General features: G+C 37.4%; 1 protein-coding gene across 1 annotated transcript in view; it reads right to left on the reverse strand.

The window, feature by feature from the left end:
- ARID2 (AT-rich interaction domain 2) overlaps window positions 1-12,483 on the reverse strand; it is a 93,838-nt gene that overhangs the window by 2,615 nt on the left and 78,740 nt on the right. Inside the window, exons 16-20 of the mRNA XM_059847031.1 lie at window positions 10,973-11,121; window positions 5,329-5,467; window positions 5,144-5,229; window positions 761-884; window positions 578-669 (exon numbers count right to left, since the gene is read on the reverse strand). Of these exons, the coding sequence (XP_059703014.1) occupies window positions 578-669; window positions 761-884; window positions 5,144-5,229; window positions 5,329-5,467; window positions 10,973-11,121 (590 nt within the window). The remainder of the gene's footprint in view (window positions 1-577; window positions 670-760; window positions 885-5,143; window positions 5,230-5,328; window positions 5,468-10,972; window positions 11,122-12,483) is intronic.

Raw genomic sequence — 12,483 nt, forward strand, 5'->3', positions numbered from 1 at the left:
ATCAAAAAGAGCATTTCCTGCTTAGTACCATGAGTCAGTATTGAAATCTTTACTTACTGAAGGATCTTCTACAAGTAAAAGGAAAGCTGGGTCATTATTAGCATTAACCCAAGTTTGGAGATGAAAGCAATAGCGAGGCAGCAAGTATGAAGCCCAACCGTGTCCCTGTACAACTTAAGATGGTGTTTCTAAGAGCTCATTTTGCCCCTTTCTCAACTGAATTTACACAGTACTTCCAGTGGGAAGTTGTTTACACAAGAATTAATTTTCAGAATCATGCAGTACTGCATGATGGAGTGGAGGAAAAAGGACAGCAAAGGCTTCTCTCATCTGTCTCCTAAAATTTAACTTGCCAAATTTGCTAGCCCTTTTCAATCATCTGGATCACAAATGCTGTCTTTAGATGACACAGAGCATTTGTGTGGGGAAGGACACAGCGCAGAACTGACAGAGAAACTGTACAGTCAACATACTTACTGGGGTTTTTATAGACAGGTAAAACCAACCTACTGTTTGGTACTGGAAAGAACAGAAACAACAGTGCTCACTGATAGCAGAAAAATTATACAGTGCTTACCTGCGACCACATTCTGAATATTTACCAATATTTTTTAGTATTAAGGCAGCTGTTAATCGGATGTGTTTAGTTATTGGTCCCTCTTTTTCATCCTACAAAAGTAAAGACAAAAAAAATGTAAAAGCCCAGCAGTAAGTAGCAGACAACAATTAATATCTAATACTTGATTCAAACAATACTAACTGTGAAATCTCTGAAGACAAGGTTCCTTGATCCTCTCCTTAATGCCATTAGGGCAGCACTTGGATGATTCACAATGGCCTTCTGTGCTCTGGGAGTAGAGGCTGTAGCCCCTGCAGCTGGCTGCCTACATTTGTAAAGAAAGAATTAATAAAAATAAGCTTTGTGCTACTATCTAGACAATTAACAACTTGGAAAGTTTATCTTACAATTTTTAACCTATCTGAACAGAGACACAAAGATTCATTAACTCTTGGTGCTGATACATGATTGCTTCCACAGAAATAAGCCTCACTGTAAACCCTTAAGAAGAGTCATGCACTTTATTTTATGTGAAAAAACTCTTCTCTTGAAGAAGTATTGCTCATCATCCCTGATATTTGTGATGGAAAAGTAATATATTGTACTAGTAACACAGCCATTTCCTGAAGTACCAATTTAAAGGGACGTTTTATCAGACGGGAACTGTGACAGCAGCTATGCAAACGCCATCTGAGATTTGGCCAGAGAAGGTCCTTAAAGTAAAACCACTCAAAAGATGACACAGCTCACTGGGACCATTAGACACTAAGATAATATAAAATACGTATTAAATGTGATTAGTGAGGAGCAATATAAAATAACATAAGTTATGTTATAAGACATAAAACATGTAACTGGTAAATCAGATCAAACATCTGTAAAACCAATTACCTGTTACTACAGCTTTTAGACTGAGATTAATAAATTAAGCACGGTATAACAAACATAGCAGAAGCAATTTCTCCATTTTCAGTATTAACACTGAAGTCAAAGCTGTATTTCACGTAAAAACTTGGAGATTACTCATGCCATCAGAGTTAAGAATTTATAAATATGAAACTTCACCTAATGATTTACTCATAATGTCATCCTAAAAACAATTTGAAGTATTAGTGGTGAAAAATATCACCACACTTCAGTATTTTGAACAATATTATTATGAAGTCATTTCATACCCTACAGGACTTGGTTAAGGAGTTTAAGTAGTGCTTACTTGTAAATGTGGCATAAATGAAATGTAAATGTTCTATTTTTTGAATGAAAGCCTGTAGGAGTTTAATTTAGGTATCTTATACTGAAAGTGAATATTCTAAGAATAAAACTTGAATTCTCTATTTAGAGAGACTTTCTAAGTAATCTGAGGTTCTAACAGCAAGGAAGCCCAGCTAAAAACTGGATTACTCTAGTAACAGACAGACTCCTCCTTAACACCTTAGCTCATAATCACTCCGTCATCCTCCCCAAATAGAAATAACACATACAATATAAAAATATAGTATGTAATATAGCAAATAAATAAAAGGCTTTATGAAGTTAAAGGAGAATGGCTGGGGCTGAATTAAGAAGGTGGGCAATGACATGTTTATAGAAGACTGAGTATCACAGTAAAAGAATTATTGTCTTCATTTTTAATTTCTGGAAGATTTTTTTTTCTCTGTATTGAGAAGCACAAGGATTCATCAATGGAGGCGGCTCTGAATGTCTCTCTTCAACAGTTATCACACCATATTTTGGAAAGCTGAATTACTATTCTAGAAATACTGAAAAAGGGACAACTGGAATAAATTAGGAACATATTAAAAATTATCTTCTCTTTTTAAGTTTGAAGAAAAAGAAATTGATAAAACATTACTGAGACACCAAGTGAACTGACTTGTGTATGTGGGCAAGTATCTCTCTCTCAAAACATCTATATTTCTTGAATTTCTTTAACTGTATTATCAACTTAACTTCAAACTCTACCATTTATGTTGTGATCTGAAGTAATCTCCTGCCCCGCTCACATAGAGCATTAAGAATATTCACCTTTGCTTCAGTGGCAACAAGCTAAAAAAAAAATCACCATGAATCCAAGAGGATTCCAATGCATAAAGGTACGGTCAACACACAGTTAAACTGCTAATGCTCCCATACCTTTCAGAATGTAATACTCAGCTACCTCTGAAAGCCAGAAGAGTTAATATAATAAAACTTGAAATGCAAAGAAATACAGAATTAAGGTATAAAACCAATTCTGTAATGCAGCTTTACATTGCCTAGAAAATGTTCTAGAAAAGCCATTACAGGTTTTTTTTAAGTGGGTATGGTGTTATGACAGACAGAAGGGATGATCCGGGAATGGGCCCTGGTCTGTTACATTGTGCTCTGTTTTACTTCCAGCACTGGTAATGCTCACAATCTGAAGTCTCTGAGGTAGGTGTAATTTTTACTAAATAGCGAGGGATTAAGTGAAGAGAGTTCACCTAATAAATGCCTAGAAGTTGCTGACTAAAACCTGCTTTGTCTCAGTACCAGGTTTTTTTCAGCTGCTTCAGAACTCCACAAACAAGTTTAATGATATGGATTATCAGTTGTGAGCTGATATATCTGACACACTTCTAGGACTCAGAAAAAAATACATTAAGCAAGACCTTGAAAGACAGCTTTCAAACATGAACCCGTAAAACAGCTTGAGGTGAGCTGCTGGAGTGAGCTTAGGGCTTCATCTGACACATCATTGATTCTGGAAAAGTAAATTATCAAGTCCCTCATGTAGGTGCTGGATGCTCTTTTCAGCTGTGCTAACAGAACTGTGGGGCAGCACTGTAAGGTACTGTGGGGGACAGGACACACTACCCTTCCCCAAAATCTTCCTGTTTGTTAAGGGAGGAGAGTAAAAGTAACAGAAAGGGAACCTTTGCATCTTCACAAGACAGAAGTGTATTAACTGCTCTGAGTGCTGACAGAGAGGTCTCATCTCTTCCTTTTGTTCCAGTCCACCTCCTCTACTGGTGTTCAACTGACAGTAAGGCAAATAGATGCCACTCATGTGGCAAGCCCACTCTTTTGTTCTATGAGCATGTTTTTTAAAAACAAATTGATTTGCCATGCAATCTAACAAAAACTAAAGCTAGTTCCCTCACCATAAGCAATGCACAGCTGTGAGAAGCAATAAGGGATGTCATAAAAATAATTTAGGCTGGAAAACACTTCTAGGATCACCGAGTCTAAATATTAACCACTGCCACATCCACTACTAAACCATGTCCCTATGCACCACATCTGCACATCTTTTCAAGACATAAAACATCCAATTTTGAGCAGAGGAATGTTCTCATTTCAATTTGTGTTCTGAAATCACATCCTTAGTATCTTGTGATATTGCAGTCTCAGTGTGTTAGCAAGAACTGGTTATGCGTGTAAATTCCTGCTTTCTGAATCTGACCTAATTAGGGAATTCTGCCTCAGAAGAGGGGATGTATAAACAGTTTTTCTCCAATGACTACCTGTGTAAATTTAAAAGAAGCTTGTGAGGACACACAGCTACTGGAATGCGTTATCTATGTGATGGAACATTATGAAAAGGCAGAGTTAAGAACACGTCATGATAGTAGATGGTGGCTACACTTCTCTCTTACCAACTATTTAAGACTAAATTACCATAATCATTCTTTCTCTGGTTTTCCAAAGTCTCAGTGTTGCTCAGTTTAATGAATCAAGGCCCCATAAAGCAATTATAAGTCTGTGTTAAGATGGCTTTTTATATTAAAAAATAAAAGGATTCTCAAACTAAATTTCCCAGTTTTCATAACTTGACTTTCTTTGCTGCCCCCAGCAGCTTGGTAGCAGTTTTACAAGCAACAAAACAGAACAGCAGAAATCTGCCTGGGACCATGTAATTACATCTAAAGTGGTTCCAGTCAGTTACTAACAAAGGCCAGGTCTTAACACACAAGTAACTAAAACATGAACAATTCCACTATTAACACAGCCAGCCCCAAAACCTCACACCAATAGGGTTGCACTCTGCTATATTAATTCCACATGGTCGAAATCATTCTGGGAAAGAGAAGAGCCAAATGTGATTTCAGATAGCGACACAAAATCAGAAGGCTCTGAGGAGTCTTTATAATTTATCTTGCTTGCTTGTTTAAAGGAAAGTTTATTACAACAGTCCCCGGATCAAATGAGCCCAAATTTAGACCACAAAACTGGAAGGAATACAGCAAGTTACAAGACAATCCATCTCAGCTGTGTGACACATGAACCATACACAATAACTTTCCATTTGTATGACAAGCACTTCCCTGTTACAAGGAAAGTTATAAAATGCTGTCCAATTGGGCAAAAAAATAGGAGAACATGTTGAGAACAATGTTCATCATAGAGTTTTGACCCATATACTTTAAAGAATTACCTTTTTTTTCTTTAAGGTAACTGCAACTACATCAGAATCTATTCCCATTTTTGTCTTACTGGAATGGACCTCAAATAGATTCTTACATATCCGAAGTTTCACCTGGTAAGTCAAGTTATAAACAAACTCTTCCAATAATTTCTAATTCTCTTATTTTTTCTATTGTTAATGAGGCTCAAATCTCTTACTTATTGGAAGGCTTCTGATTTCCTGCTTGTCCATGTTCATCTTGCTTTAATCCCGCAAGCAAAGCATCTCTGGAACAGTGCTTATCCTATTTGAGGAAAAGAAAAGGTCGGTAAGAATGGTGTGTGGAAATTTACCATAAAATTCCTACTGTTTTCTGAAGTAATATGTGAGAGAGAATCTGTACCTGTAAATGGGTAATGAAGGAAAACCTCTGCCGCTGGAAAGGTTCACATCCCTCCCATAAGCACTGCCCTGGGTAGACATCTTTTCCTCCATGCTCGGTTGCTGCATGATAGAAAACCTGTGATGGTGTCTGAAACCACCTAAAAAAGAGGAGAGGGGAATTTGATTTTATTTTTTTCCCCCAGTGAACAGTTAAGGACAAATACAACAAACATCAAGTCATAGTGGTTTAACCTTTTTTTTCTGAATTGAGACACACATAGCTAAACGGAAAGTTGCAAAATCTTGAAGGGAAAAATATGTATACATATTACCGGTGAGCAACCAATAAATGTCAATATGATTTTTCCAAACCTGATTGAAACATCATGGTTCTATTTTCTACTTACACTTCACCAAAGAAATAATGCATATTAATTCCAACAGACCCATTCTCTGCAATATAACCAAAATACAGCAACAAACTATGAGCAGCTAAACTAGATGAGGTTTATGAAATATATTTTTATATTTATATATAAAAATATAAAATATATTTATAGAGGATAATCTCTTATAGTCCTCCTTCCATTTTCCCTCTCCACTAGCAAGCAGATTCAGAATTTACTTAAATCTGATCAACTTGGTGGCCCTCCTCTGGACTCATTCCAGCAGGTCCATGTCCTTCCTGTGCTGGCGACCCCAGAGCTGATGCAGCCCTGCAGGTGGGATCTCACTGGAGCAGAATCACCTCCCTTGACTGTCTCTCTGTGCTGCAAGCACACATGGCTGGATCATGTCCAGCCTCTCCTCCCCCAGCACCCCTGAGTCCTTCTCAGCAGGGCTGTTCTCCATCTGTCCATGCCCAGCCTGTGCTGATACCAGGGTTTGCCCCAACCCAGGTGCAGCACCCAGCACTTGGCCTTGCCAAACCCCATGAGATTCCCCCCACTGTTCAGGCCTGTCCAGGTCCCTCTGGATGGCATCCTGTGCTTCAGGCGTGTCAACTGCACCGCTCAGCTCAGCATCATCTGCAAACGTGCTGAGGGTGCAGCAGATCCCTTCATCCCTGGCATTAATGAAAATATTAGATAACACTGGTCCCAGTACAGACCTGTGAGGGACACCACTAGACTCAGCCACTGATCACCACCGTCTGGACGTGACTGTCCAACCAATTCCTAATTCATCTAGCAGTCCACTTATCAAATCCATCTCCCTCCGATTTAGGAAGAAGTATGTGTGGGGGACCACATCAAAGGCTTTCAGAAGTCCAGATAAATTTTATCTGTAGCTCTCCCCTTACCCTCTGATGCAGTTATTCCATCACAGAAAGCCACTAGGTTGGTCAGGCAGGATTTTGCCTTGCTAAAGCCATGCTGGCTTTGTTTGTTGTTACCTGCCCACCAGCAACCTCCTTTGACGCTCCTTTTCTGATTAATGTACAAGCCCTTCCTGTTATTTTCTGCGTACCTTACCACGTTTAGTTCCAGTTTTTCCAGCTCTGTTCCACTCCTCTGCCCCCAAGAACCTCCCCTAACAGCTAGAAGTCCGCCTCCTTAAAGTTCAAGAGCCTGACGTGACTCCTTACCTCAGCTGAATTTCTCAAGACTGCAAGCTCCACCAGTGCATGACTGCTGCAACCTAGGCTACCTCCAATCTCATGTAGACAAATGAGGTGCTACTGTAACATATATAAGCTGGTAAAGGAAAATCACTGTATTTCAAAATACATGACACGAAAATAGTGAAGGACTCAAAACATTGGGGGTTTTTTAGTCTATATATACACCTTATGTATCTCAGATGTTACAAATTAGGCCCCTTATTTCAACAGAGAAAAAATGGCCTAAAGATTTAGCTGCTCAAAATTCACTTCAATACAACTAACCCAGCTCATCAATACCCACTTAATGTTTGCACCAAAGAGGTCTAGAAACCTAGCTGCTGCCATTTGGGAAGTCATTGCCACCAGCTGCCCTCAGATACTCTCAGCTTATGAACAGCAGATCAGTGAGTGCTTTGATCCAGCCACATCCTTCCACATCCCACTACTAATTTCAGTCAATGTCCACTATGCAAACACACTTGCAACTGATGCCTAGGCCTAAGTGTACAGATACTGATACCTGAATACCATCAAAAAGCTAATTTCACCCACAGACAAGTCTTAGTTATAAGCTGAATGCTACTGCAGTAGCAGTACCACGTGTAATACAGCAATTACCTTCTGCATTGGCAATAAATACTACTCTCTTTAAAAGCACTGATCTTTTACATGCCAGTTACCTCTTACTGAAGGGAAGCTGAGAAGGAGCAATATCTGTCTCTTGCTGTTGGTCCAGATAACCCATAGTAGAAAATGAAAATAAAATGTTTTACATCTACACTAGCTTAACAGTGGGTGTTTCAGAGGACAGAAAGATCTTCCCACAATAAAGGGGAATCCGCTTAAGCCTGGCACTAACCATTTTATGAATAATAAAATAATAATTTCTGGCACAGACGAAACAAATTTCATGGCCTAAGTGAAATCCAAAATACAGTGCAAAACATTTCATTTAACATGGCAAAGCTTCAGAAAAATAAAGCTATTTCAGCTATGTTGGCTCATTTACTGTTTAATATATTCAGTGCTATACACCTCAATCACTGACCTAAAAAGATTCAAACTTAGTACCATTTTGCAGAGAAAAACTATTTTTCCTTAAAGAAACACCTAACTATTGTAATAAAAAAAGCTTACATACGGACAATATGGTCAGTTCAGTCTAGACTCTTGTTACACACTTACTTCATCCAAGGTTCTGTTCAGCTGCTGTAAAGAACATTAACAGCTGACTTGACAGGCACTGGAGATTCAATAGCATTTTTAATTTACTTTTTAAATACAAAGCAATTCAAGAGCAGACATCTGCCTGCCTGTGAAACAAAACAGCAGCTTTTAAATTAAGCTGCATACAATTAGCAGTACCTGCAGACAGCTGAATTTCAAAGGAAAACACCTACTTTCTGTTACATCCTTAATGCAAAGTAATGTGCTGACTGACACCTTTTAGAATTTTACTTCCACTTCAGATATTAAATGTGAACAGATCTGCCAGAGGCCAATAATTTCAACTATTTGCATAATTCACCCTCATCCCATTTTAGTTTTTAGGCACTACTAAATCTGTGGCATTTCAAATCTTGGTCTAATGTTTCCTAATTCAGTCCTAAAAAAAACCAAACCAAACCACCAATACAGACCTCTGGAACATTGCTGACTGGAGCAACCAAATTAGTGAGTAGGAAAAGAACACATTATTTTATTTATTCGTATTTATCCTGCTTCACAGTAAAATGTTTAAGACCTTCACTGACTTCTGCATTGCATCTTTGAAGGAAAACATAATGCTAGTATTTTTTTGAGAATTAAACTAAAGAACATGCATAGAAAAACAGGTGAAAATGATTTTTTCAAATGTGCCTCCTGTTGTATCTTTCCAGTTAGCTAAAATATCACAAAAAACCTCCAGTATCCTATCATTCTACTGCGATGAAACTGCCTGCTTAATCCAAGGGAAAAAAATGCTAAGCAACTGAGAATGAAACCACAAAGTGAATGTGAAGTTCACACAGACTAATGACCCACTCAAAAGAATCTTCTTGTTTCCCATTTAAACTACTCAATAAAAGAGCTAAGATTGAGAGCTACAAACAAAAAAAGAACAGGTGGCAATTCCAGATTTTTCCTTACATCTAACAGAACCAGGAAGCCTACAGGAGATTTGATATACCTGTTTTTAATCAGGCTGTTCAAGGAGTATGAATAAACAATACATATTTGAGGAAAATGCTAACTTAACATTTTGGCTCTCTCTTCACCACAGAGAAGGTCGAGTGTAATGTTTATCTAAACTGGTTTTAGGCTGGGACTGAAATAACTATTTTAAAGGTGAGTGCATAAAAATAAGAGCTGTGCGTCATATGAACTAAATCTATTAATGCAAAAATCTCTGAAAGCTTTTGAAAAGAATGCAATTTAACCATGAACAAAAAGCAACACAGGAAGTGACAGCCAGATAAACTAAAGCAACAGAAATAATACACTAGGCAAGGAGCAAAATACAGAGATCAATGGCCTTGTAGCCCTGAACTTCAGTCTCAGGTAAACCTTCTGGAGTTGTATTTTAAGACAGACTACAAAAAGACGATAATGTAAGGTTATTTAACACTACTGCTCCCCCTCCTCCTACCCCAACACAGCTTGTCCTATGTAACCTTAGACATGGAAAGAAGTTGGTGACTTATACTTTAAAAATGTAGTTCAGCAAACTCTTTGACATGTTATAAGCTGACAAGGCTTCTGTGTGACACTCCCCCAGCCTGTCATTTCAACCTCAATGCAACCCACCCATACCTAGGCACAAGTTAATGCATCTACTGTGCAGGCAGCAGACAATGGCTCTATGGTTCTATTTACTAGTATTAAGGGAAGAAACTACAGAGTAAGTAAAGCCTTACATATATTTCTTACATAGAGAAGTGTCACCTATCAAAGAAAGAAAAATCACTTTTAATGTGAAAATAGTGCAATGATTTAAAAAGCACCAGATCTCCTGCACTGACTGAATGTCTTGCATAGACTGAATGATCTTAGAATTATGTTTGGAAGGAATGAAAGAAACAGAAATTACACCTTCAGGGGTTTCATACGAACTCTCATTCAGTATTCCTATAATTCTATTCAAATGTCTTATTTTTACTATGAATTCCAAACAGTTAAACTTCACCATCTTTTCATCCCAGTTTTTTAAATTTCCCACCAGCTTTTGGTTAAATCAGCTTTATGCTCCCTTTGTCATTCTACAGCGATGAGGCTGTCACTCTTTTTCGAACCATCCTATATGCTATGCAATTTTTCTCACTCACAATTTGTCTCCAGTTTTCAAAGCGGCTATTTGACAACTACCTTTTTTTCACCAAATCTCTGCCCTTGCCCATAAACTAAGCATATTCACAAACCTAAGTTGTTTTAAAAGTCAGTGTCAAGATACACATACTTTCCATTAGAGTTGTATCAAATTTTTATAAGCCTCCATCTAAATGTCTAGTAGTTCACTCCTCTCCAAGAACAACAGAAGTAAATAAAAAAAAAAAAAATTAATCATGGCTGTCTAGTTACTGCTTCCTTTCAAGACAATGGTGTCCTCTGGAACACAAATGGTATAATTACCAAAATTAGTCACAAGCTAAATAAGACTGTGACCAGGATATTGAAGTGCAACACCCTGCACTTGCAAAACTGGAAACACAAGAAAATGTCAAGACATGATTTGTAACTGCAGTACAGGAACTATTTTTATATGTTCAACACAGAGAACAAGTTTCAGAGGTCAGAATTCTTTTAAACCAACAACACAACTATTTTTTGTTACTAAAGAATCAATATACTTCAAGAAAGTCACATAACACCCATTTTATGCTCTGAAGTACAACTCAGAGGAGTTAAGTGTCTTGTCTTCCCCCATCTCATTCCATTCCCTGAACACCTTTCACTTTTTCTTTTCCCCAGCGACAAAGTATAAGGGAACTTAAGGAAACAGAATGGAACTTGTAGAATCACCTTCTATATACAAGCATCTGTTACATATGAGTAAAAGGTAAATAAAGGAGCCATTTACTTTTTACAAGATTGCCACAAACACATGAAGTTCTGTCCAGGTTTTTTCATTTGCTCTGCATGTTGACTTGCTGCAGTGTATGAAGGTGGCTGCAAATTCATCTGCTGGCCCTGTACTTGAACTGTTGGTATCGATGTTGCAGGTGTGCTCTGTAGAAGAAGTTAAAACAATTTTAAACAGGGGACATTTCTATACTTAACATACAGTTTTTAATGCTTGTTAAAAGACTTATTGTTTTACATCTTAATCCACCACAGGTGTTCAATTTAAAATACTCTGAACAAGCATTAGTAAGACACAGTAACATGAGGGACGTAGAACTTTTACACTGTAGTACTGATGAAGAACTTCCTAATATTTAAATAATAAACCTCATGCCCAAATTCAAATACAGAATTATGTCTGCAAAGAAATTTCTCAAGGGCACTAGTGGAGCAAAGGTTAACATTATTTTTCAAACACTTCGTTGTTATTTAAGAAAAGAAAAAAAAACTCATGCAAACTCAAGGCATTGCAGTATCATCAGCATAGGGAATAGCACCACATGCTCAGAATGCTTGATGATGATGCTGTACAACTTGTACACAACAAAAACAGAAACAGTTCAGAAAGCAAGATTATGTTCCTCTTCACCCCTGCAATATAACAAAACACTTAACACTCAACTAAAATTAGCTTTCAAATTACCTACAAATATATAAACCCAAACTAATTTTATTTCTTTTTCTGAATAATAGATATTGAATGTGGAACTTTCTATTTCAAAACACTGTCTGTGTCAGAATATTGTTTCTCTTCTTTTTTTTCCTGGAAGGCTCTGGTCAGCAAGAAGTTTGTAAGAAGGATGACAGCAGAAAAATTAAGCTTTTGAATATTATTTAGAGATGAAGACCTAACATCCTTTTCTTCCCCACTGTTTGAAAACAAATTCACATTCTAAAGAGATCAAACAAAATTACTTCCAAGTCTGTGTAAGAATATTATAAGCACAATGGTGCACACGTTTAGATCTTTACAGCTCTGTTACTAAGTAGCTTTAGACCTTCACTACAAAGAAACCAATTTCTAACATTTCATTTTTATAATGACTTATATTTTCTTCCTGCTGATCTCTGTTGGCATTGTGGACAGCAGTCACACAAGGCAGTGAGTTAATAACTATCACAGATGATACTACATGTTAGTATACTGCTATACTAACATGACCCAAGGGACAGAAAAAAAGCCTGATCAAAAGCAAAGCACATCCCATATCCAAACAATAAAACATGGCAAAAATAAGGAAAAACTCTGCAAAACTCCTGAGTACAGCACAAATACTTATGGTGCCTGTGATCCATACATATATATGAAAAGTTGTAAGAAAGGACTTGAGTCCATTAGTCATAACTACAAACTATTTTGAACTCAGCAATGATTTTCACCTAAGGACCTTTAAGCTATTTCACAGAATAGGTAATGAGTCCTTCACAAGATAACTTTTAACAAAAGGTAAACTCAAGTGGAGTCTT

The sequence above is a fragment of the Haemorhous mexicanus genome, chromosome 5 (assembly GCF_027477595.1).
Source record: "Haemorhous mexicanus isolate bHaeMex1 chromosome 5, bHaeMex1.pri, whole genome shotgun sequence".
Lineage (NCBI taxonomy): Eukaryota > Metazoa > Chordata > Aves > Passeriformes > Fringillidae > Haemorhous > Haemorhous mexicanus.